Raw genomic sequence first — 26,533 nt, forward strand, 5'->3', positions numbered from 1 at the left:
GCTGCGCAGCTCGCAATCGGGCATTTCGGCTTCGTCTTCACGGCGACAGTAATCGTCGATTCAACGGGTTTATAAATTGGTAGAGTTAAGCCACTACAGACAATAAGAAGGGAGTGGAGTGAATTTTTTAGTATCTATCCGGTCGTGAGCAGTAGCTTACCAGTGTACCTCTCAGGTAGGGAGATATGAAATCCCTCAACCTTGATAGCCACTCGCGTTTGGGGCAGAAACCTGGAGGTGAACAAAAAGGCGTGAAATTAATTTGCGAATAACGCACTAAGCTGTGGAAGAGAAAATGATAAGGGTGACGTCTGGAGATAGGAAGAGAGCTGAGAAGCTTAGGGAAGAGAAGCGGATTAATGATATTAAGAAGAGATGGACGTATGCACATTGCATGTAATGAGAGCAGATAAGCGGTTAGGTCCCGTAGGTTAGGTCCCGTAGTGTATTCCAAGCGAAATCAAGCGTAGCAGAGGTAACAGCAACTGGACCGATGAAATTAGGTAGCCTGCTGGGTTAGGGCGGCCGCAGTTGCCACAGGGCGGGGCTATTTTGCGGTGATTGGAAGAGGTCTTTCTCGTTCGGTGGGCGCAGTTAAGCTGCTGCTGCTACGGGTTATTATTATTATTATTATTATTATTATTATTATTATTATTATTATTATTATTATTATTATTATTATTATTATTATTATTATTATTATTATTATTTCATTCAGCACATTCCCTAGAAACCAAGGTGCACGCTGGAATTCCGCTTGTTTTTCTTGAGAGTACTGCACACCATTACGAGCCAACATCTGCTCGTCCAATAGTCGAATTTAGTGTAGGCCTATAACGTTTCTCTCCGCTTTCCTCAAATCCTCGACATAAGACCTCTGTACAGTCGCTCTTTATTTGCGCGAATATTTCAAAGAAGGTGAATGCCGATAAGCTTTCTGTAGCAAAGGGCTGGGCTTAGGGTTATTTTACAGTTCCAAAGCGGCTCAGGCTATGGCGGACGCCGCAGTGGATGGCTCCGGATAATTTCGACAACCTGGGATTCTTTGAACTGCACTGGAATAGCACAGTGCACGGGCCTCAAGCATTTCGCCTCCATTAAAATGCGACCGCCGCGGCCGGGATCGAACCCGCGTCTTTCGGGTTAGCAACCAAGCACCATACTCCACCGCGGCGTCTCATTAGCATACCGGAAGTAGCTGCTGCGGCCCGTATGGCGTGCAGAATCGCAGTTATAGATGTGCATCATGCCCTTATAGTTGCAATTTTCGGAGAGAAAGTTACTCAACCGCAAAACTGGGGCATCCCATGAGTGCATAGTCGGCGGGAGGTGTTCATAGCGCCCAGAAAATGAAAAATTGGCTGAAAGCCGGCGCAAATATTGGAAGCCGCCTGGCGCTTCTACCCACCCGTAGCCGGCACACGCACTTCACGCGCGATATTTCACTCCATCTGACGATAGCGAGCGCTCCCTTCAACGTAAGCCTCTCAGCCAAACTTATCGCAGTCTCGCCTGAGTTTACAGAGTTTTGAAGAGTTTCGACTGCTTCCGCGTCGTCTAACTTCTTCACCTTTTTTCTTTGTATACAGAAAAGACGCACTCCCCTTCTGCTACATTATTGGTGCTCTTTCTTTTTTTTTCATTTTGCAATGCTCGCTTCCGAGTTTCCTGCTTACCAGGTTATGGCATTCCTCTCACGCTGCAGTCATGATCACTCCATATTTCAGGGCCCTCATTTCTTAACCTCGTTTGGCTCTCAGTTTCCCGACAGACTTATACTCATTGCCTCGCCGTGAGCTGGAGCTTATTTCGCCTGGAGTTGTCGGGAGCCCAACGGAGCGGAGCGGATGCTTCGATATGTGTGATATGTCTTTTTGCGTCGTTCTTTCACAAGATTTTTTATACTTTTTGTTTTCTCTCGTTGTAAGCCGTGACATTTTAATTCTATAAAGCGTTCCCTCTCATACAGTTCCGCTTGTTGGTTGTGCAGTTAAGAGTGGAACTTGGAAAGAAGGCTTTAACGAGAGTTTTATGCGCACCCTCTGGCCTTTCTTGGGGACACGTTTAATTCCGAACTGAACAGGTTGTTAATGTAACATAACAGTTAGCTTCGGGCTGAGGATAATTGTAAAGAATATTGCTTGCTCCTCGCGCAGCGTTGCACTGAAGATTTTATTGCCTGTTTGCATTAATTTTACATCCTTGACAATAATTATTTTTTATATCATGATACGAAACTTCTACAGATGAATTATACGGCCGCGGTGTTTTTTTTTTTCACACGCTTTCATTGAACACTTTTTTTTTAAATCTCATTTCCCAGCACATCGCTTTTCCCAGATCACCCTCGCTTCTAAGAGGAGCTCGTGGGCGGTTTAAACACGCGAGCAAAACAATACTAAATTAATATCCAGACTTCTCGCTTTCTTCCAGAGACATTGCTTTGTTCAGATTCGTTTTTCATTGCGTTTCGTCGTGACGTCAGTCGCGACGAAAGAACCAGTGGGTCAAGAAGGAGGCAACCAATCACAAGGGCGGTGTTCGAGGTTTTTTTTCTTTTTTTGCTTTGTTGCACGTGTTAGATACGTTGTCGCGCTCTCTCACTGGGTGGCGTCGGCGGCAGTAAGCCAGCGCCCTCAAGCGGAACTCTATTGCGGCCAATGGCCGCAGCCTCAACGGCGCCGCGCAGTTTTCACTCGCATGAAACGATACCTATCTGTCGTCAACCGGGAAAACTCATTTTGATTATCATGACCACGTCTACTGAAACAGCGGGGTGAATGTGCATGCGAATGTAAGCTTGACGACGTCCGCCACGGTTTGCGGGAAGCATCACTTCCCCCCCCTCCCCTCCTCGCCCGTCCAGGGCACCCGCTGCTGGGCCACTCGGGCCACACGGTCACAGGTGGTGCATTCACCTAAACGCCACCTCGCCAGCGCACATGCCGGGTGTGTCAGAGACCACTTTTCGAAGCTCCTAAAAACACAGCGTATCAAATCAAAACATCTTTTCAGGAACAAACTCGGCCGCGGCGGACGTCGGTACTGAATACGGGCGTCGGCGGACGTCGGTAAAGATATCGATTAGCTAGCTCATTAACTGATATTTACTAATTAACTTTCAAATTATCACATTCTGGTGGTTAGGGCCAAATGCGAGTTCGTAGCCATGGTCAGTGCGATAACATATAAGCTTTTGGTAAATAAGGAAAAGCCGTTCTCGTAATCCCTGAAGCGCGAGGAAATGGACGCTTTTTTTTTCGTACCAAACCGAAACTGAACGCATGAGGCGCGCAGGATGCCCACAGCAAACCCAACGTCTGTTTATTACGTGTTTCAGTGACTAAGACGCCAAATTCGAACTCCCTGCTCAATTGTACCGCTTCAAGCACATTGTTTTGAATCGCCGCTCTCGGAAGTAAAGGCGACGTACTTGATGACTGCCGTTTTTCTTGCACCAAGCTGTGAAGCTCTTGAATCTCTCTTATTTAATAAGAAGGAACTTTCTTTCACCCCCCCCCCCCCTCTCTCTCTCTCTGTTTGCGGAGGTTGGACTCCACTGCATTGACACTTAATGCTTGCGCGACTCTTTTGCGGGTTAGTAGTTTTGGGTCCGTCATTATGCGCACAAAGCGACCGGCGATACACAGTGAAAGACGGATAACAGTACGAATTCCGACCTGCGAGTTTACTATTAGTGACCCCCTTTTCCATTCCTCATTTAGGCCACGGGCGATCTTACTGCAATAAAGATTCATTCATTCATTAATTCATTCATTCATTCAGAACGCAATTCCCACCAAATTATCCAGCATTGCAGGTTGATGAAGGCACGATAATAGCATGAACAGGGTCAAGAATGTACTACGGAGGAAGTCCCGACGGGAAAAAAATGAACGCCGTTACGACAATTTGGCGCGGGTTTGTTTCAGTCTTCAGTTTCTCTGCGATTCACGATGTGTCAACGGTCGCACTGTGCGCTTCATGTACTTTGCTCTTGTGTTTACTTTCCGCCACGCGATTCCGGCTCGTGATTTGTGTGACGCCACTGCTTCGCAGCCTTGCCGATGATGGAACGGGCGTGTTGTCACGCGACACCGAACCATTGACACGCATCGTAGATTGCTTGCCGACCGGTTAACTCGCGCGTTGGAGACCTTCGAGTCCATAGCCTCCTACACAAATGTAGTACGCGCGCAGCGATGATATTCAGGTTTATATTGGTTGATTTTGAAAGATAATTTATGTGTATTTTTCTTTAGGCCAAAAAATGTTCCTAACTGTCAGGACCAACAAATAGAAACGCCAGTGGAATTACAAGGTACGAGAGACGCTGGTGGTTTAGTTAAGTACGTCACGTGGTAATCAATGGTTCACTGAAGCGTCTTCCTGCGTGTACTATATCGCGTCGTTTTGTAGCTGTCAGGATGAGACTGCCCGCTATCTATCACAGACTAGTCCGGAGTACGTACCGGCACTTCTCTCGTTGAGAGCATCTTTCATGTTTTAACCGAGTATGTTCCGATGTATATGCTTTTTTCTTGCTTTGTTATATCTTTGACTTATTATGTGTTTGGCGACGACAAATTAGCGAGAGTGCAGAATACATTTCCCGCAAGCGAAAAATCTTGCCGGAAAGACCAGAAACATCTGTGGCGGGTTTTTTGTCTGTATAAAACTCCTCGTCTTCGACCGCACATACATCTAAGCATGACAAAATTTTTCGGATTCAAACCCGGCATGTATCTTACACACTCTAAACAGGAACGAGAGAAAAAGGTGTAGGTGATAGAGGGTACCTAACTCTGTTTTTACTCTCGTATAGTCGTATTTTTCTTTAGAGAGCACAAAACGTGGTTAGATGGGTTGGAGCTTCTCAAGAACGTAGTCACCAAACTTGATATGGGACGCTATATCTGTGTCCATGCTATTCCTACGGCTTTCCTAGCCTCATCTCCTGATTCCCTGTCAGATTTCAGTAGACGAACTGTACACTACATGTATGGGTACTCTAAAACTTTGTTTCCAAGGGCCGACTACCTCTCCCGGCTCCTTTTCACATCTCCTCCGATATCACTGAAACCGCCATGCAGTTTCCTTTTTCGGGACCACGTGTCGTAGCCATGACCGCTTCGTCCATCAGTTTTCGATCGGCCTGTGCATATTTATGCTATCTTGCACATTAAAATCTTCTTCCATCCGTCTGCCGCGGTCATAAAATAGAACCCCACCGACATTTGGAAACGACGAAGCTGCTCAAAAGCAGCAAATGCCCAACAGATAGGAAGCACCGGAAGTTACGTAACGAGCCATAAAAACGAGTAGTTAGCTAGATAGCCGGGTTATGCAAGTACATATAATACACCGTCTCCTCGCAGCACTGCGCTTGCACCGTTACGGCGATACGGCTGCAGGACCCGTCGATGTCGTCCGTCCTTTCGACGCCCTGTGCAGGGCGGGGAATCCTCTGCCCTGATTCCCAAAGGCTTCGCGGGCGGAGGCAGGGGGGGGGGGTGGGGGGGGAGAGTCGAGTGAAATCACCTGCCCTCTTGCGACGGCGCGGTCCGGGTTCATTTTATTGCCTTATCGTGACCAGTGTGCGCAGCGCCGACCCCGTGGCCCTGAGTTTCTCTTTTTGTTTCTTTGCTTTTTTCCCCCAGTTTTACTTTTTATGCGAAGACGCGTGCGACACAAGAGCAAGAAAAAGAGGCGACTGGGAGGGAAATCTTGAAGTGCGGAAAGAGGACATAGCTACGAAAGCGCAGAGTGTGGTCGCGCCCTGCTGTCTATGAATGGGCGTATGCGGGTCCGATGGGGGGAAATGGAGCGAAGGAAGAAGAAAGGAAAGATAAAGGGAATGAAAGATGAAGGAAATAAAGAAAAGAGCGTGGAGAATAAAGCGAGAAGGGGCAAAAAATAAAATATAACGGAAAGAAATAACTCCCTGCACCTACCCACATCTGCGGAATTGTTTATGCAGCGTTACTGGTATTTTTTTCTTAACAAAATTTAAGCTCTGGGCGGCCCCTCTGGCACGTGCTATGTTCTTCTGAATACCTGTGCTGTCTAAGCTTTATTCATAGCCGAAAAAGAAAAAAAATAGGTGTGGACTTTTATTTTACTTTCCTGGGTCATTTCGAAAAACGCATATTCTACAAGAATGCAGGGACATTGCTGATGCTATTGAAATAAGCCTATGTCATGCGCACGTGTAAAATTACACGTTGCTCAACCTGTAATATGTTTTGCTTAATAGATCGGTTTTGGGCGTGTGGACATGGGTAACGAAGTCCTTGCAAGCGGCTGCGTTTATTCAACTAGTCATCTCACGTTAGGCTGGTCCGCAGTCATTTTCTTTTGCTCTTATTTGTCATGAGTAGCTAATGGCGCTTTACTTTATATTCATTTTTTATCGGCAGGGCTTCTTTCCCTCACGTTCAGTTAATTTCGGGGAGTCTGTTTCCGCTTACGGCCCTTTAGTGCTGCTGCTCTTCGCTTGGCCCCGATGAACACCGAGCTTGTGGAGTCGCTCGTGGTTGATGGGGCCATAACAGGGCTGCGCAGGCGTCGACATTATGCGAGGAGGTTGATTTTTTTTCCTTATTCAACGGCGCACTTCCGAAGCGGGTCGACCCGGCAAACTAAGCGTTTTCACCTACCGCAGCCATAAACTTTTGCCGTCAGAAAATGCTTACGAAGTACTAGAACGTGCTTGGACGTGTGCATGTAAAGGAAGCTTGCGTGCATAACTTGCACTTAGTGTTTTTACCGGCATAGATAGAAGGAGTAAAGAAAAAAGGAGCTAGTGATTATAAAGAAAGGAAAGGTGCGGTAACTGCCTTTTGGTAGACACCTGGGCCGCCCTATGAAGGAAGGAGTGAAGGAGTAAAAGATGTTGATAAGAGCTGCCAATGTCACGAACGCTGGCGTTAATAGCGATTTTCTGCGGCGTTACCGGCGAGCGGGGAAGTGCGGTAGGTAGCCAAGTCAACACGCATTAACATCTGTGTCTGTCGCCTAAGGGTCTATAGGAAATATTTCATGCATTTGCTGGTGTATTACTATATAAATAGCCCATAACGGTTCAACCTTCTTCCGAAGAGGTTCATTCGACCTAATCGTCTCAATGGTTAGTCTCGGACATTTGAGTCAAGGATTTGATTAAGCCCATTGCAAGTTTTCATCATAAAGTCGAACATGCATCGACTCAGCATTATCTCACTCAGCACGTGGTGTCTTAGAAGAAAAATGCGCTTTCCGACGAAAGTGTATGAAGGAGCTTCAAAAAGTTGATGCAAACGAAGGTGCCCGGTGGTCTATGCCTGCAGGCAGTATTTGGTCTTGAGTAAAAAAAAATTATTAGGGAAAGCTAATTACCTTATATGTTTGCATAGGATTAAAAGCTGTTAATGCATTTACTAGAACTGACGTCATTTCCCTCCAGCCAATCGGCATTATCCGTTCTGGTGACGCTACTTCGATGGGTGAATTTTATGACCGATGACATGATTTTTCCTCATTTAGGTTTTTAATGCTATCGAATTAAAACATTTGTTAGCTCCTGTGTTTAAGTGCCAACCATTCGTGCTTAACAAATTGCTGAAATATGACATTAGCAGACTTTGAGTGCTTCTAAATAACATAAATATAGCAATTAGCGATGCTATGAGAACTATCGAAAATGTAGCAATCACCATACGGGTAAAGAGATCAATTGGACATCTAGAGGAATTACAAACTTTTGCGGTACAGAATAGAAGGAAATTAAAATGTCAGGCCACATCATTTTTTTACTGCCAGATATTTTTTAAGTGCATCAGCGAAATTGCCTGACTCTTTCGGAGAAATAGGTAGTGTGTTCCAAATTTTTACACCGGCAAACCGCTCTAAACGCTTACCATGTGCATTGCGAATGGGCGAGAGGTTTAAATTATTCAAGGAGAAGTTTCTATAGTCGGATACAACTCGAGAACGAAGGGGCTTTTTCCCGTCAAGTGACCCGCTTCCAGCCGATGGCTACGGCCTGTTCTCATGACCCTGCTAGCGTCACAATGCAGGGAGCGATGTGACAATGCAGAGAGGAACTATCCCCTGCCATGGAGGGAAGGGACTATCTCCTTTCATCTGGTACTGCCCTGTATTTCTATAATGTGTATATTTATTTCTGTGTTTATTGTACTACTTTGTGCCCCGTGTATTTATTGTATTGATTGTTATTCTATTTTCTCTGTTTCTGTTTCAATTTTGATCCTGTTATTTTTGACGCTGCTAAATTGCGAAGAAATTATATGTATACTTGTGTGTGTATTTCCTTTATTTGTTGTTGTTACCCTGTAGAGGTGGACTGTGGGCCTTTGTTGAGCCGCCGTTTACGAGCAGCTTTTACCCACAACCTCCTCCATCATCCCGATGGAAATAAAGAACATTAATATTCTCACACTAGCAGGGTCATGAGAAGTGGCCGACGCCGTTGGCTGGAAGGGGGTCCTTTGACGAGGAAACGCCCCCTTTGTTCTTGAGTTGCATCCGACTGCAGTGTTGGTGCCGCACTTTCGCGAATTTTCTTAGGACCTCAAACATGCAACGCTCTTTCCCTCCGCACTCAGTTGCCGAACATGGGGAACGGCGGCGGGTCCTCGAGCCGTCTCCTGCGTCTCGCCACGACGGCTGCAGCCGTGCTGCTGCTCCTGGCGTGGTCCCCCGCGGTGACGGCGATGGGCCCGGAGAGCCAGTGCGACCCCCCGGGCGTGTGGCAGACGGGCCAGGCCCTGGACGAGACCGCCTCCAGGGATTCCGGCGCCAACGTCAGCCTCATCGAGCCCACGAGGTCCGGGAAGCTGCAGGAGTGCGTCGACCGATGCTGCAAGCGAAGTAAGGGGGCACGCAGAGGACATGCATAAATCGTACAATTCATTTAGCTGTCGATGTCAGCGCTCGCCATGGAACTTCGCATCGAACATACACGGTGTTTCACGTTAACATTACACAACTTTTAAAAATGTGCTTTTTGAGTTAGAAGAGCGGTTTTTTTCGACATAACAATGGCAGCGTTGTTGTACATCAGAATGCAGCTAAGACGTGCTGACCAGCAGGTTGGTTTACTCATATTGAATGGTTAACCTTTTAAAAAATTGCTATTATCCTCCTTAATTATTGAGAGGCGCACAGGCCACCGTAAGTAATATCCGTATCAGCTTTTCGAATTTCGAAAACGCGGTTACCCTTGGCGCAGTGACCCAACAAATTCTGACTACATCGCGCCAAAATACACGCGCTTACGAGAAGCTTGCAGCTAAAGCAACCTCTCTAGTGCACGTAACTCGTCAAAATATCCAAAATTTGTTTTTGCCACCAGATTTTTTTTCTCTGAACTTCAACCTCAATGTGCATATCCGAAACAAAAATTGATTCCGTGATCATTCAGGTGTTTGCCTGACAAATCCTGGCAATTCGACGTTACTGTTTTCAACCGCTGTGACGCTTTGTACTGAAATTTTCACAACCCCATAAAAAAAATATGAGAGAATGTTTACAACATTCGTGTATAGTGCGAAAGCATGGCGTATTCATATATTCAGAATTGGTCTTTCTCGAAAAAACATTCATAGATAATTCGTAGATGTGAGTCCTCATATACCACGCCTGAAGCGCAGTGGTGCAGCGGTCAAGAGGTGCGCCATTGCTCTGAGATGGCAGGCGCTGCCACCGGTGGAATTTGTGCGATCCATGTCTCACTGGGACAGACAAACGCTACACGATTTTGCTAGGGTCTGAACTTCCAGATTAGTGCTTAAGCACTACAAAATGAACCGCTCATATTTCGCGCTAGAAAACTAACAAATTTCATGTCTTGAGCTCTGACGTATTATTTAGGCGGAAATTTTTTTTTGTTTTCGATGGCGACAAAGAAAAATGCACCTGAAAAGGTTAAAGAATAATTGCCTGGGAGCCGTCACTTTGCCATCTGTAGGAGCCTTTGCCCCGTTTACACTTTTCATGCTCCAGAGCATAGGGTATTTGGTAATTAGTTTCGCAGACTGACACATTTCTCTGTCAAATTACGTACGCCAGACTGCGAGGATCGGCGCAAGATATCTTCCGGGTGTGGCGCAGCTGTTGCTTATGGCGTTTCGTCTTACAATGGGGCAGAACAGCAGGCGAAACTAATCACTGTTCCACTTTTACTTTCGCCTAGCGAAATGAAGGAATGTGATGCGGAACAGGTGCGTCTCAGAGTGGAGGAGCCTTACACGGTCTTGCATGCGTAATTACTGGACTGGGTAGAAATTTTGTTTAGGCATACTTCTTTACACGCGCCTGGTACGACAATTCTACAAAACGAAGTAGTCTTGGAATACGACCGCCTTTTACTCTTCATTATAAATGGCAAAATATAATGTCTCGAAACTGTATATCGTAGCTGCGACGGGCGCCTTATATAAGTGCAAAGCCCGGGATTAATTTTGACCGAACTGTGGTTCTACTGTATGGGCTAAACAGTTTATAACGGATTGCAGATAAGTAGATTGACGCCGATAGTTATCCATCCAGGCTGCATAACCTGGCCCACCTGAATTATATTCATCGTTAGTTTTTAAAGATCTTTATAAAGAAATCTTTGGAGCGCATAGTGGTGGACATAAGGTATTTTTCTTTTTTCATTTTGTCTTTACTGAGTTTTTTCTTACTTTTCGCAGATGACTGCAGCGTGGCCACGGTCAAAGTGCAGGACAAAGGAACCGTTCTTTGTGCCCTGTTCAACTGCGACCCGCCCGAAAAGTGCATCTTCAAAAAGTCAGCCAGGCTTCTAAGCCTAGACCGAACGGCGGCCGCCTTCCTGAGAAGGGTCGTTGCCGGCTGGCCGAAGTACAGCAATGTTGAGGTGCACACGGGAAACCTGTCTTCCGCTGATGCCACGTCAACGTCATCGTCGGCGTCACCTACCGCCGACACGACTCTACCATTCGTGGCGGAAGCGACGACCGCTGGCTCCATTGCTAGTTCCACGGCTGGTGTCGTAGAGAAGTTAACTGCGTCGACCACGTCTGCTCCCAGGGCAAGCACAGAAGACAGTGACGCAAACAGCCCAGTGCCAACATCTGGTGACGTAACTAAGGCAAGCGTTTTGAACGCTTCGATCACAACGTCTACGACACGGTCACCGCTAGGGCTCAGCGGGATACTGGACCTTCTGAACCACGTCGCGGAGTCCCGGACACGCTCATCACTCCAGGAGGGAGCATCCTCATCCACAGAAAGTGACTATAGCGTATCCAGGACCTCACAGGCGACGTCAAGTACTCCATCGACGACAGAAGCAGCCCATCTATTGAACGCGTCTTCTACCACGGCCGACGTTGATATTTCTCCCCCAGCGTTTTCCGATATTCCGGAACAGTCCTCTTCAACGCAAACCACGATGCGCACATCTACGACTGTGTCGCCTGCTCTGGAGGCTTCTATGAAAAAGATCGTTCCCACGAATGGCTTTGATGGCGAGGCCTGGTGGTCTCACATCTCAGTTCCATTAAAGGTGTCAAAGCCAGCGACGAATGCGTCTAGCGTCACCAAGCGCCCGAACGCAACGGAAAAGACAACCGATATGGACAAGAGCAACGATCTCCGAAGGCCAATACAGATCTTCGCCCCGACGACGTTGAACGTCGACCTGGTACCCAAGGCGTCACCTTCTATAAGCTTGGTGATAGGGCTGTGTCTAGGTCTGCTCCTGATATTCGTCGTCATGGGCCTCATTGGCCGAAGAATCCTCGATGTATGGCAGAGGAGGCACTATTCCAAGATGGACTTCCTCGTCGATGGCATGTACCACGTGACGTGAGTCATGGACGAGTAGCCATATTTCCTCGTCACAACATGTTTTAACGCAGGCGATAGCTGACGGTCGCCACCTGCATTTGAAGTCCAGAAGCAGACGGACTGTCAAGTGACGTTAGGAAGAGTTACGAGATCCTCAGAACTTTTTGTTGACTGAGAGAACGCATAAACGCGTGCCCGTTTTTATCTCAGAGATAAAGGCAAGCAAACATGTTCTTAACATGGGATTATGAATGACATCCACTGTGCTTACTTTTTGTTCTTGGGAGCTTTCATGCTCGTATAGACAGATATGCATATGAAGGTTCGTCGCGTTAAATAATTGTAATTTTATTCAGTTTTTATCTTACAATGCCCTCCTCTGCTGTGACTGTTGACATTCGTTTATGATTGTTTCGAGGAAACAATAAGAGTAGGCGTTTCTGTGGGCCTTGTAACTTTCTGAAGGAAATTTTGTGGCTTCAAGATGTGTGGCGAGCATCAGCTACGCTCGAGATCAAATTCTGTACAGAAATGAACTGTCGGGTACCAGGTGCTTGTGAAATGGCGTGCGTGTGTGTGTGTTTCAGTGAAAGGACCAATGTCTTGTACGTTGTTTCCGTAACTCCTCCTTACCGAACGGACCTTTTTTGCGCATGCGCAAGATGCGTGTACATCAGCCTGCAGGTGACCCTAATGGATGCACGTTCCTTTCATCTTTAGTTTTCAAGGCAAATTTAGTTACAGTCGTTCGAAAATGCTGCAGAGTTATGTAACTTGGTTACTACTTACCACAACCCATCAAAGTATGCAGTATTGAAATCCAACACTTGCCATTTTTGATTGTTTAGATGGCGGCTCTTTGGGTGCCGATAGCTTGGTGGACTAGCTATAGGTGTGGTGCTAGGTCTGGTGACTGCGCTGAGGAATCCATGTACGCGCATACGCACCGGCGGAGAGGAAAGGCGGTTTGAATAGTGTATCCTCTCTTCGTTAAGGCTCAGCCAGTTAAGTATACTGCTCAGTCGCGTATAATAGCGCTCCTAAAGCGTACGGCAAAACTGTTTATACGAAGGAGGCTTTTAATGTCGCAGCGGTCACGAACAGGAACTGGTATGGATGTCAGTGTAAAGGTGAACAGGCGAACACCGCTGGTCACATCGGAACTGTACGGGCTTCGTCTTAACTGTGTCGGGAAGGGGGGATCGTTAATGTGCTGTGCGATGCCAGTGCACGTTAAAGATCCCCAGGTCGTCGAAATTATTCCGGAGCCCTCCACTACGGCACCTCTTCTTCCTTTCTTCTTTCATTCCCTCCTTTATCCCTTCCCTTACGGCGCGGTTCAGGTGTCCAACGATATATGAGACAGATACTGCGCCATTTCCTTTCCCAAAAAAAACCAATTATTATTATCCTTAAGGTTGAAGTGTACGCGGATACATCTCACTTGCATATACTTTAGAAGAGAAACAAAGTCATTTCATTAATTGGCAATGCACTTTGCGAGCTTTCATCTACTGGTCGGCGTGATAGGTTTCTTGACCGCAACGTGGTACTCGTAGCTATTTTTGCCTCGCATTGCAGTACGGCTAATTGTGATGTATCGACAAACTCCTTACACGTTCGGGAGTACTGTATTTTTGAGAAATCAGCGGACTGTTGGTACATATCAGTGATATACGTTAGACAAAAACGTCAATTGTTATCCTCTTTTTCATCGAGCTCTTGACAGCGCTTGACGCGCACAGCTTATAAAGCAGTGCTTTTCCTCGCTGTCCTCATATGTGGACATGTGGCGCGACATTGTTTGTAGGCTGTAGCAACGAAGAATGTTTTGAAAACATTTTTGCTCTACCTAATTCCTGCGGTCAGTGCCACCTACTTAAAGTAGAATGGCAAAATTTTCACAGTCTTGATAAAATCTAGTGCTGACGCGAAACGCCGACATTGATACTAATTGAAATTTTTTTGCATAATTTACAAACCCCTCCGAATTTATCGATCAACAACCAGACGCGAACGAGCGGTCACTGCAGTTTGTGACAGCGCGTTAAAAGCAGAGTATCATAAACATCGGTGCTATTTTTTAATTTGTTTTGAAAGGAACCAGCACAATGAGAATATCGCATCACAGTAGTTCATCACGCCCATCCTTATTATCGAAACGTTAGCGCGAACCATATGAGTACGCAGTTGCTTGCATAATAAGGTAGTGACGCCCTTACTAAAGGTGCATGTCATAATAAAACTACTTTGTCGCTTTTCTTTTGTTTCCTGTGCTTTTGATTACACTTGAAATGATGTGTGCGCAGCACTTTGTGCTCCATTGGCAAGTCACTCCTCGTTTCCGTTCACTAGGAAGTTACTTTAGTTCTTGCATAATACTCTGCGCGGAGACTCTTTCCGTATTCATTGTGCAGCTCTGATGATTTCCGTGATATATGCAATCTGCCAGGCTTCCTTTTTTTTAATGACCGTCTTTTCGTACATCAGTGTGAATGGCTCGTCGTTTGTTGATGTTCTACGACTGCACGAATCAACAACGGAACAGAAGTGCCTTTTGAGCAAATGCCCCACATCACCTTTTTGCTTCATTGTCAAACTCAACCACAGTTTAGAGGACGTAGGTCACGCCGTCAGTCTTCCTGTTATTGTCACCATAGGATACAAAGATTTAAAAAATTGTTTTAATAGGGTCCAATTTTCGTTCGTAGCTCTAATTTTGGTTCTCGAGTCTGTTGTTGCCCCCCGTCTTTTATATATGCGCGAACTGTTCGTCATTATACACCGACGTGCTGAGCTCTCATGACGTCACACGTGCATATCTTATTTGTCTGGCTGGTGTCGGGTTCACCAGCCTTCCCCTGTGTGAGGGTGTGTTGTGATTGGCCGGCTACGCTACTGAAACGTTCCGTTTGAGCCGCGCGCATGAAATTACAGGAATATGGTTATGATATAGAGACGCGATGTGCTGTCCGTGTGTTATTCGACTGTTGCCTACGTGTATTCGATACTGTCTGTATAAACTCCGCATGTTTCATATGGTTCCCGAGCTGTACGGAAAACATGCTGAATTGTGGGAATCATAGTACCAGATGTTTCACCATCGTTAGCCAGTTTAGACTGGGGCGTCATGACTGGGAAGGACTTGTCTGTGGACAGTGACGGACAGTTTTTCATTGTGTGGTTTGGCAGATGTGAGCGGTGTTTTGAATCCCTCGAAAACTGCTTTCATGTTTCCTGACGATAGAGGAAAAGCGCGCCGTTTTTCAGTGTCGTTCACATGTTCTACCTAATTTTTTATGGTTGTGCCAGTAGTTGCAAGACGTGACGACAGGGTTTGCCTACGTATTCAATGAAACATGGTTTACGGTGGAATGTTTAGCAACGTTTAGTGTAAAAGAAGGGTCACTGTATATTTTAGCATATCTTTTCACCCTAAGATAAGTGATGTCCTTCGAGGCTGTCATAGCGTTTGTCATATGTCCGCATTCGTGCGTCTGCAGTGAACGGAAATCCGATCGCGATGTATCCTGGAAAAATTTAAAAAGAAACGACGTGTAGTCGGCTGCAGAAGTTCCCGTAACACTGAAGCCAGAAGAATGGATTTGCATTTCAGCCTAAGCATGTCGTCTCAGGCTGAATGGCCAAGTCAGCACTTTCCCGTGCTGCGAACTTTGTCGAATCCAAAGTGCGCGTCTAGACCTCAAGGAAACTTTTCAAAACTACGATGTTGCGTTAACTTTTGCAGCCAACTGTACTAGTTTCTTTTTTCTTGTAAAGTTTAGTAGTAAGGGTCATGGTGGGTTAGAATTAAGAGACATTTTTTTTGCAGTATTCGTCGCTTAGAATTACACTTAAACTTCCTTTTTTTGTATGGCGCTTGTATTGTGCTAGTTCCTTCTTTAATTTGTCTCCATCTGCGTCCGTCTTGCGTGATGGATACCTTTCGGAACTCTGTCTTTTGTGACTTCATACGGTACTATGCAACATCAGGTGCGTTTCTTAAGCACACGTGGTCACAATTCTTGGGGATTTGCTTTAAATGCAAATTGTGCTTCAACTCTTCCGTCTTCTTTGTTTTGAACAGGAACGACGAGAACAAAGTCATTGTTGTTCCCAAATATTTGTTTTTTGATGTCTCTCAATGACACCCTTTCCATCTTCTTGAACGCCAATCGTGAAGTGCTTTGGCTACCGGTTGTACGGAGTGGCGGACAACAGTGTTCCTGTCTACTTAGGAATTTGCTGTGATGTGACGTTGACGCGAAGTGTTGATAAATTAAAAAGAAAATCCACTTACAAACTTGTTGGCTCACTCTTTGTATCTGACGCCTTGCAACGAACTCTGCACAGCCAGTCTTCACTGCATCGGTTCACGACGCAAATGGAGCCATTCATTGTGTTGATGTCAATGAAAAGGTTAGTGCAAGATATTCTCTAAACAGACAGCGGTTACGGAATGTTCTGTAATTAAACCTGCTGTCAATTCCAGGTGCACGTGCCTCACCATGTAGAGAATCCGTTTTAAAGGGATTAAGTATCAAATTTTTGGAGGCCTAGTATTATACTGTAGTGAAAGCGGGCGTTGCTAAGTCGACTGACACCGAATCTTTTTTTCCACAAAACTAGCAGAAATCAGTTGATATTCGCTGATTGTTTTTTTCTATTTGAAGCAGGGCCCGAAAATACTGCTCCTTGAAACGAAGTTGTAGACGCGGCGGCCCGAGCACTCATTCACCGGGCGTTCCCATTGGCTCCTGAGCACCTGGAACCTGAAGGTAGCTGCTTACTATCCTTCAAAGCTATCACATCCTATTATAAGGATAGGCATCGCCTCTACCCGGCCCTGCAATGGGACTGGGGAAAGCAAACGAACGCGTTCCACTCCGATTATTCACGAACACAATGCTGTGCCCAGCTGTACTAAAACAGTTCGATCCCGCGTTCACTGGCAGGTGCAAACATTGAGGGGAGGTGGCTGACACCATATGGTTTGGGCTTGCCAGCGCAACTCAGCTCTCCTCCCACCCCAACGCTACCAGAGAGGAATGGGAGGCTGCCCTGCTTGGCTGTTCGGACCTTCAGGCCCAAAAGGCTTTGGTCAAGAGGGCTAAGCTAGCGGCTTCGACCAATGGGGTCCCGGAATAAGGACTCCACCCATTGCGGGGCTCTTTAACGAGCCTCACCCCTTTCATTCAATAAAGGCTTTTCACCACCACGACCACCACCTTGGACGTTGCCGCCGCTCCAGTCCGGCCGTGACCTTGGAATGAAAGCGAAGACTGGTTTTTGAGGAAAGAAAATAGCGCGGTAACTGCCACACTTTTGAATGGGCACTTAACCGCCCGGTAAGGGTAGGCATGGAGGTGGGAATGAAGTAGAAAGAGGTGCCGTAGTGGAGGGCTCCGGAATAATTTCGACCGCCTGGGGGACAACTAACGTGCATGGACATCGCACTGCACACGGGCGCCATTTGAGGTAGCTATTCCTTCTCACATTGCTCGTAAACAGTAACCTGGGTCTCAAAAACCCTACCGGTGGCTGTGTTTGAAACAGCCACCGGCCGGGGCATTGGCACACCGCTTAACCGCCTCGCTACGCCAGGAGCGGTTCCATAACTCGATTAACAGCTTGTCACATTTTGCGTATTTGTGTGGTCGGATTTGGAATAGAATCGGAATTCGCGTACGTTGGGCAGTGAAAGACAATGTACTCTTAGTTGTAATAGAATCATAAATGGAATAAACTGGCGAGTGAACGAAGAATTCTATCACATTTCGTCCGCATCAATCCAATTGATCACCCATAATTTTTGTCACAGTGCCGATGCACCTGTGCTGGCTGCTTCTTTTAGATTTGTAGCACTCGCTGCGCTGTTGGTGCTACTTGCGTGAACCAAAAGTCACGTTTAGAATCCGCACCCCAGCCTGTTCCTTTTTGTATCTTAATTCTGCTCCCTGTCTGGGTAGAGGGGGTAGTGGAATGAAGGCGCTTCCTTGGCTTTACTTTTGCAAAGAAAATGTTTAACAACAGCTTACCAAGAAAATCTCAGTTCAGGAGAGCAAGCTGCTGGTCTAGTTAGTGATGAATGCTGTGAAGAAGGCAGCGCCAAAACGGACGAGGGGCAGAAGAGAGGACATATGAGACGTTCCCCAAGCCGCACAAGTAATCGGCCCAAATACTGGAAATGAATGGTTTCAATAGTTTTTTCTAGGACCGGCATTTGCCAATATATATTGGTCAGTTCTTTGCACTGCCTTCTTCACAAAACTTCTCAGGAACATACCAACTTGGATTGTATTATATGTTCACCTACCAACTTTGCTGGATGAGCACGCCTGGGCGAAGTGTCGCGCTCCCGGGTCGTTTTACTGACCATCGCTCGTACCCAGAAATTCTGGACAAAAGCATTATTCAACGGGAGAGTTTACGGGCGCAATTTTTTTCTTACGTTATAAGATTTCGCTATAACAATCAATATATCCACTGTTCTCCAGACGGCAGGCTTGCAATTTTTTTGGCTTTTGATGGTTTTGATAACGCCCAAAACGTTTCCCATTAGTTTTCTAAGGCAGTCTTAAATACTCGATGTAAGCGAAGGAGAAACTTTAAAAGAAAGATTTCGGTACCGATGGGAACAACGGACCAATGTGTTCAATCGTTACATAACAGTACCTTACAATATTTCAGTATGCCAGTTTTTTTTCTTCAAGAATGCTGTGCATGGTACGCTTTAAACACGAAAGGAATAAAAAGAGAGTAAGATGTCGTTCAACACACTTCTTTTAAATTATACCTAAGGTTGGCAACGGAAACGAATTCCCTCTTCAAAGCATGCAAAATAGTAGCAGTTACGAAGATTTTAACTGAGGCTTCAATCTCCTTTATTTGCTAACATCAGGACCTCCGGTGCAGCGTTTAAAAGCCTCCTCCCATTAAAAATTGCATCAAGTTGCTATGCTTTGCAGCGGGAATATATCTCCGTTGCGAAGAGCAAGCATTTCGTATGTTGGGTGACCGAAATCTACTCCGTAACTTGGGCGGCATATATACTCTACCCTTAAAAGGGAGTGCGTTAGAGGTCAGCTTACTCTCTTTTTACTTCCAAAAAGGCTTATTCTTGTTTAGATTGTATGATTATACTCTCTGGTCGCTTCGATATCTGAATGATAGTCATTTCCACTCCAATCTCTGTGTTGTAACTGTCGATTCCTGAGCCGTCGGCTCCGAACTTCCAGGCGCGCGGCAGCTGAACCGATGCCAGCACGGCTAGACGGTAGCCGATCGCCGTGAAAAATGTGACGTCAAGCCCCACTCCACTCCACCCGTCTGCAGCAGGAGCGGCGACTGGCGCGCGCGTTATAAACCTAGAAAATAAATCCATCCGCACAAAAATGCGCGAAATAGAGACTGCAACTTTCGATTACCACGCCTTCTGATTGCGATTTCATAGATGTCAGTGACAGACCCAGTTTCGTTCCAGTATCCCTGTAAGTACGAAACCTATCAACCACAAAATCAATCATTCGAGCAAGCAATCCATAAAGCGTTAAAATCTTTATTCTGGCATAAGATATGCAGGACTGGTATAATATAGTGATTCGGATTCGATTCCATTCCATATTTCCCGCTCTTCGTCACTGTCTGGACTTATGTCACCCCCACCCCCCTTCTTGGCAGCAGACGAGGCGAGGCGTCGCATCAGATAATGAGAAAGTGCTGAAAACACATAAAAAGAATGCAGTTGGTTTGCGAATGGTTACATTATACTGTATGGAGTGTTGAACTCTGCTCCGTGCAGGAGAAGTGAATAGCTCAGGTTGCAGTGGTACGGCATATCTTCATATTGCCTGACGGATGACGAAAAGACTGACAGGGAATCGCGGATGCGTCTAGCAACATGAAATAACACAAAAGTCGCACTTCCTTCTAGACACCCGCCGCGGTGGCTCAGTGGCTTTGGCTTCCGGCTGATTATCCTAAGGTCGCGGACTCGATTCCTGCCGCGGCGGCCCTATTTAGATGGAGGCGAACTACAAAAAAAAAAACTGGCAGTGGCTTAAGTTGGTCAACCCTGGAATTCAGTGAAAAGCAAGGACATTTGCTAAGCGTCTGAGGCTCGTCCACGGCGGCTCCACTACACGCTCGCGACAGCCGTCCTATGTACACCCACACGGCCACGTGGCTATGACCTGGTATGACATGGTCTTCCGACACCCCCATCGGATATCACGTAGCTTCACATCACCCTATCGGATATTCATAGGGTCGAAGGTCAACGAAAAGGCCACACAATCTCAAAGCTCTAAGGTCCTAGGCCAAAGGTCAACTACGACACCATAACTGTGCCACATGCGGTCATACATGGCTAACGTGGCTGGGCTGAAGGTCATTCATTTCATTTCATTTATTGAACCCTGAGGGCCAAAGGCATTAAAGAGGGGAGTGGTTACAAATACATAGATACAATGCATATTACATAAGTGTTATCATCTTCCTGTTATACAATGTTAGCTAGTGCAGAACGAAAATTGTGGTTATCAATTCTGTCGACGATATCTGCGGGAAGGCGGTTCCATTCACCTGATGTACGAGGCAAGAAAGACTGGAATACCGTTACAGTGTTACATGTTTCATTGCCAACTTTGTGACAAGGTCAATCTTCGGCCTACGCGACGACGGCTTTACCTAGCGTAGTGAAGCTTTTCGCTTCACAACAACAGTTTGCTGTGCGATGCCAGCGTAAGTTGAAGATGACAGCGCAGGTAGTCTGAATTAATTCAGAGCCCTCCACTACGGCGTCTTTCATAATCTGAGCCACTTCTCAAAGTTAAAACGCCACAATCCTCAGTCCTTCTTCGAGACATATTGTAGACTGGGGTCGAAGAGAAAGACCTCGCCCGTATAATCGAGGCTACGGAAACGGCAATTATTTGCGGCACAGCGCTGTGTCCCTGCAGTGTCTTGCAAGCACCGAGAAATACACAGTAACATTCATGTCTGCAGTGTTGATCACTTGTGGAGGTAAATGAATCCGGAATATTCCCCCACAGTGTCCTTGTGTTTTCCTCTCAAAATAAAGGACTTTCAATCAAGCAAACAAGCTTGGTTTCAAGCAATGACATAGCAGCAAGACATGAATGCTTTGGTGGCAGCGCCAGTACGTCGCTACACTGGGTTGGCGCACCTTTTATTAAAACACCAAAGAAAACAGCTTTCACTACGGACGTCTATTCTTTCAGGCCAAAAAATGAGATCGACATGATGAACACAGTGAGCATGAAGTGGGCACGGAGTTCCTGTCTGTACAGACGGTCGTCAGACTAAAGCCTAGTGCTGTTCGTCCCAGTAGGAGCACGAGTGCAGAGGCGTCATTTCATCACTGTGCTTACACTTGAAGGCGCGTCTGAACCGGTCGCTGCTGCCCAGATGTGCGTTCACCAGGATGCGCGAAGGAATGCCCATTTTGTGCCTGACCTTGTAACGCTCGATACCCCGCGGTTCACACATCCCCATCGTGTACACTATGTAGAACAGCATGTCCGTCGTAAGCTCCGGCTCCAGCCGCAAGCCGTCGGGATGGTACTTGGACACCTTCTCCCTGAACATCTTGTGCAACGGGTCGAGCAGGGCGCTCTGAGCCACAAACTCCTCGAAGAAGTTCTGCTGGTTGCTGTTCAGCAGCATGTCCTTCAGCGCGAGAGCGTACAGGTCTCGGTAGCACGACTTGATCTTCAGGATCTTGGTGTCGTCGACCGGTGCCCACCAGTGCGTAGCGACCGCGGAGTTGCCGAGAAGCGTCTGCGTCCCGCGCTCGTCGACCACAGACAGCATCGCCTTGAGAACGGGCGCGCCGATCAGCGGGACTAGGAGCAACGGGTCTTCAAAACGTTGCACCTTGTTGACCAGCCCGAACAATGCCGGGGGCAGGTAAAGAGTGTGGGTCTCGGCGATGTACTTTGGCTCCGGAGAGAAAACAGAACCAGGGAAGAAATCGCCCCCACTGCCAACGTCGCGCCCAGGTGTCTCCTCCAGAAGGCTTGCCACAACCTGACGTGGTTTGCTAAAATATTTTTCGTTCCGGGCGTACGTCAGCTCGTCGTGTGGCGTTGCGCCCAGGAGTTCCACCTTCAGCGTCTTCAGCCGCTTCATCGCGTCTCGCCTGCTGTCGGTTTCGGTGAACCAGGAGTGCACATACTTTTTGAGGCCCTTCTTGATGTCGGCGATCAGCTTCTGTACGACCTGAGCCTTTCGCTGCTCGGGAGACCATTCGGTGACACCGAGCGCCTTCAGGGCCAACACGCGCATCCCGCGGGGAAAGGCTTTCTCGGTTAGGCTTAGGCAGCCCTGGACTTGCAAGGGAACGCCTTGGACCGTTTGCTCGAGTCCCAGCGGTGTCAGGAAAGACATATTTTGGATGAGTGGTGCGATTTGGGTCAGAGTCGAGTAGATTACCAGATTAGCGACGTCAAGTGGTGACGAAGCGTTCCGAAGAACAGTCATGAGGTTCATCAGATACTTGTGGTCGAGAGCCCGGACCTCCCGCCTGTTTCCGACAAGCGCCATCAGCAGTGAGTCCCAGAACTCGTCACCAGTCAGAAGGTTCTCCGTATCCACGGCACGGTCGGCGAGGGTGATAAAGTCTCGCGAGACGATGCGAGACAAAGCGAGTTCGAGCTTCACGATGGCTTTAGGCACTTGGCTGCTCCGACGGCCTTGTAGTGAGGCTCGTATTAGTCTAACGTAGTCCTCTTCCTTGGCGTTTGGGTGGAGCAACTGATACCTGCAAGAGGTAAATGAATAGTTGCGTAGAGTTGGAGCTGTTAGAAGGGCCATAACATCTTTATGATTGCACCACTTGCTATGCACTCCTGACGATGAACTATCAACTTAAAGTCCATTGACACTTGTGCATTGATTGGGAGATTAGACGGTATAATTTCCGGAGGAGTCATTTGGTCGTGCCTCAGACGCCGCAGGGAATTAAGCTTGAGTGAGTAGAGTACAACTAGATTTAAAGAATAATCCATTGCAAAAAGAATTCAGCGCACGACAGAACTAAACATGAGAACGAGACTAACAAAGCGCTGAACTTAAGACTTGTTTTCATGACGTCCCACCTAGAGCGCTGAATTGTTCCTTGGAACCATACCAGAAAGCCTAGTTCCTTTTCTCTTACCGAACAACAACACCGTCATGTCTTTATTTATAAGATTAGTACCACATCGCTTACATCATTTAATATTGTAACGCCATAAAATTATAAGGCTCTATTAAGGATAGATGTAAAGCTCGTGAAAACCTTATTCGTGTCAGATACCTGCGCCTTACGTCATCGGGACTCCTGTGTGAAGCCGTTAGTACAGTAACCGCGTTTGTTTGTTCCTTCTTAAATTGACATGAAGTTTATCACTGTAGATGTGTGCCACGAAGAACGAACTTTACGACAGCACCACTCACGGCCGTGCAGTTTAAGACTTGAAGCATAAAACTGGTAGGGGTTTAACGTAGTTAAATCGAGTAGACGTACGCAAGCAGGGGGCACTTAAGCTATGCCTCAAGGGTGTGAAGTGATATCTTTAGTGGGTTAATGCCCATATACGCAGAATTGGTCATTCTGTAAGTAACATTTATATATGGAAGCGAGTCCGTATGCCACTACTAGCGCGGTGGCGCAGCGGTTAAGGGATGCGCCACTGCCACTGGCAGGTGGCTGTTTCCATCAGAGCCATCGGTAGGTAATGTGCGACACCTGTTGTTCTTCCCGAGCAACCTCTCGCGCAGCTGGCTGAACGCTCCTCCAAACTAACCCGAGCTTACCCGAGCAATACGGGCAAGCTCGGGTAGTAACTCGGGCTGCTAGGCAACGGCACAGGATTGTCCGTACGGTGAACTAAGTACGGTGACAAGATTCTTGGCCGGTGTCGGTGAGTGTGTGAGTGATTTCGCACTAATAACATTTATATGGTTAACTTTTACACGAATTCATATATCACAAATGCAAAGCTACCGCCGTTACCTCGCCAGGGGTAGAACCGGAGACTCCACGTAGAGTGAGTCATTGTGGATAGGCGTGCGTAACACGCCCACGTATGTCTTCAGCAGAGGCGTTGCCCTGAAGAACTTGGCCACGTACGCCACAAGCTTGGGCAAAGTGCTCACAGAGGTGATCTTCTCCAGAGGCCAGATGGGAAAGCGGGGCCTCAGGCTGCTCAGCGTTCGGGGCACCTTGGGTTTGAGGCAGTCGTTGAATAACGTGGCCGCGTTGCGTTCCCAGGGCATCGCGGACACCTTGCCCTGAAGATAAGCGGCCACGTCGTTCATGAGCCGCGCCACGGCCTGCGACCGAAAGTCAAAAGAGCTAAAGTCCGACGCCTCGTTCGCCGACGACTGCTCGAACCACTTGGACGAGCAGACGTGCGAGTAGAAGTCGTGACAGGGCTTGATTGTCCAGTCCAGCTTTGGGGTCAGGTACCTGCTCAGCCATCGGCACTGCGGAGTGACGCAGGGCTTCCGCCGTCCAGGCTCCCCGCTACTGCTACCGTCGTCCTGTTGGATGTCTCTCCAGGTGTCGTAAGTGTTGACTAAAGCCGAGCCCGGAGCGCCAATATTGACCCTCATTTCATTCTCCTCCTCGCTATGGTGCTTTCGCTTTTTCTTAGGATGATGCCGCCGCCTTTTGTGTTTCTTTTTCCGGCCGCCATGCTTTACAACGCCCCGCCTCTTGTGGTACACTTGCACAAGCGTCGTCTCGCTGAACGAATCCGGACCGCTGAATGGCGCCAGCGTCGCGGGGGCAGAGTAGGCCAGTGGTTCTGTGTCAGCCGGAGCTGTCACAAATCGCGAAGCCACGATGTTGAAGAGCGCCACGCAGCAGATGATGACAGCGGTCATGCCAGCCATGAAGACCAGCACGGAGCGAAGATTGATGAAGACGAAACTGTTGTCGTCTCTGGTCTTGGGGCTGATGCCGCTGGGCCGGTTGTCAGTAAATGAGACCACGTTGGACGGCTTATTGGTGTGCATCTTGGCAGTCCCGCCACCGGATGACTGTGCCATGACGGTGACGGCTACTCAGCTGATCGCATAGCAAGCACCCACGTTGGGCGTCTGGTCAACGTGCGGATAAGGACATACGAAAAGCACTTAGTTACTCAATTTAGACGCCAGAAACTGTACATACAGGCCTAAAGTGGTGTGGGGGACGACGCATGACCTCTGGAGCTTACTGTAATGCGATGGACAAGAAGGATGTCATGTTGTTGCACCGCTATGCCCGGCGACCTGTTCAGATGTTTCGTTGTCGTCTTTTTCCCGAAGCCTCAGGCATAGAAGTGTTTCCTAGGACGTGCGCCATTAGCACGAGAGGCCGCATAGCTGTTGTTAAAACTGGAATTTAAACCAATTCAAGCCATGCATAAGGACAATGACATGACGAGTCACAACATTGATTTTGGGAAGCCAGCTGGCTGCGTAGAGTTTGGTGTGCCACCCCAACTTCCTCGTCTTTACACTGCAGCTTTGTCTTTAGAGCATCCGGCGTCTACCTCAAAAAGCGCCCACTAGTGCTAACCACTTGTATTCAGGAAGGAGAAATGCTCGAAAACTGTGCGAAAAGATAGATAAAAAAGAGGAGGGAAAGGCAGGGATGTTAACCAGAAAGTGGTTCCGGTTGGCTACCCTGCACTGGGGAAGAGGGATTATGGGACTAAAAGGAGGAAGAGAGAAGGGAAAAAAGGCATAACACACACGCACAACGCTGTCACAATTTGTCACTCAATCCAGTCGCTCTCAAGTAGGCAAAGAGTGCCTTGAGGGCAGTCGACTGCTGTGGCCACGGACCGAGGATCTTTTGCTCTGTTAATGGGCGAGGATCGAGGCGGTCCAGGGCACTACACAGTGTATGTCTTGTACTCGCAAATGCAGGGCACTCACAGAGAAGATGAGCGATGGTCTCCTCACAACCACAGCTCTCACAGGCAGGGCTGTCGGCCATCCCCATCCGGAAAGCATAGTAATTGCTAAATGCAACAACGATCCATAAACGGCATTACAGTGTTGCGTCGCCACGTTCTAAGTTACGTGGAAGACGAAGGCACAGTTCAGGGTCCAGTGCCTTGAGGCGGAGGTTGCCAAACTCTCCCGTGTTCCACGCTGAAAGTGTGAGCTCCAGCGCCAAAGGGCGAAGCCCACACGCAGCGTCAGGTCTCGATATTGGGATCATCACTGGAAGTCCGTCGTTGTGAGCAGAACGCGCAGCCGCATCGGCCTGGTGATTACCGTTAATACCACAGTGTCCTGGCAGCCATTGAAAAATGATGTCATGACCTTTGGAAAAAAAACTGTGCGACGAATTGGGATAATCTAAAGAGGTAACACAACAGTGCCAGGCGGGTAGCGCTGATACCTTTAGCGTAGCGCGTACCGCGCCTCGCCACTGCGCATGCGCCGATTGCCCTAAGGGCGCCAGATGGCACCACATTCCCATGAACAGCGTGCCCGTCTGCTTTGTAGGGGCCAACCCGCGCGTGCGCAGTGGCGGGGCACGTTGCGTGGCAAACGGTGGCGGTGGCGGAACGCGCTATGCAAAAAATATAGCTAAAAGTATAAGTACTGTGCTCTGCAAGTCAGGGCATGTGTAAGAACGTGAAAAATCTCTTGGGGACGTATAGCCACCTAAGCCATGACCATGGCGTTTCACACATCAACTGTCGCA

General features: G+C 47.6%; 2 protein-coding genes across 3 annotated transcripts in view; one reads left to right on the top strand and one right to left on the bottom strand.

Moving 5' to 3' along the window:
* LOC144103800 (uncharacterized) overlaps positions 1-16,120 on the top strand; it is a 62,394-nt gene extending 46,274 nt beyond the window's left edge. For both annotated transcript variants that reach the window (XM_077636502.1, XM_077636503.1), the window contains exons 2-3: positions 8,607-8,871; positions 10,698-16,120. In XM_077636502.1, the coding sequence (XP_077492628.1) occupies positions 8,616-8,871; positions 10,698-11,839 (1,398 nt within the window). In that variant the 5' untranslated portion in view covers positions 8,607-8,615 and the 3' untranslated portion in view covers positions 11,840-16,120. The remainder of the gene's footprint in view (positions 1-8,606; positions 8,872-10,697) is intronic.
* Positions 16,121-20,958: 4,838 nt separating this feature from the next.
* LOC144103801 (neprilysin-1-like) lies at positions 20,959-25,404 on the bottom strand. Its single transcript, XM_077636504.1, has 2 exons — positions 23,837-25,404; positions 20,959-22,600 (listed from the first exon to the last, which is right to left on the bottom strand). The coding sequence occupies exons 1-2, from the start codon at positions 24,874-24,876 to the stop codon at positions 21,148-21,150; spliced, it is 2,493 nt and encodes an 830-aa protein (XP_077492630.1). The 5' UTR covers positions 24,877-25,404; the 3' UTR covers positions 20,959-21,147.
* Between the last annotated feature and the right edge of the window lie 1,129 nt (positions 25,405-26,533).

This window comes from Amblyomma americanum, chromosome 9 (assembly GCF_052857255.1).
Source record: "Amblyomma americanum isolate KBUSLIRL-KWMA chromosome 9, ASM5285725v1, whole genome shotgun sequence".
Classification (NCBI taxonomy): Eukaryota; Metazoa; Arthropoda; class Arachnida; order Ixodida; family Ixodidae; genus Amblyomma; species Amblyomma americanum.

Coding starts and splice junctions, on each gene's coding strand:
- LOC144103801 (XM_077636504.1), bottom strand. CDS start 24,876: ATGGCACAGTCATCCGGTGGCGGGACTGCCAAGATGCACACCAATAAG. Junction 22,601..23,836: donor CCGGTTCTACCCCTGGCGAG/GTAACGGCGGTA, acceptor TACCTCTTGCAG/GTATCAGTTGCTCCACCCAA.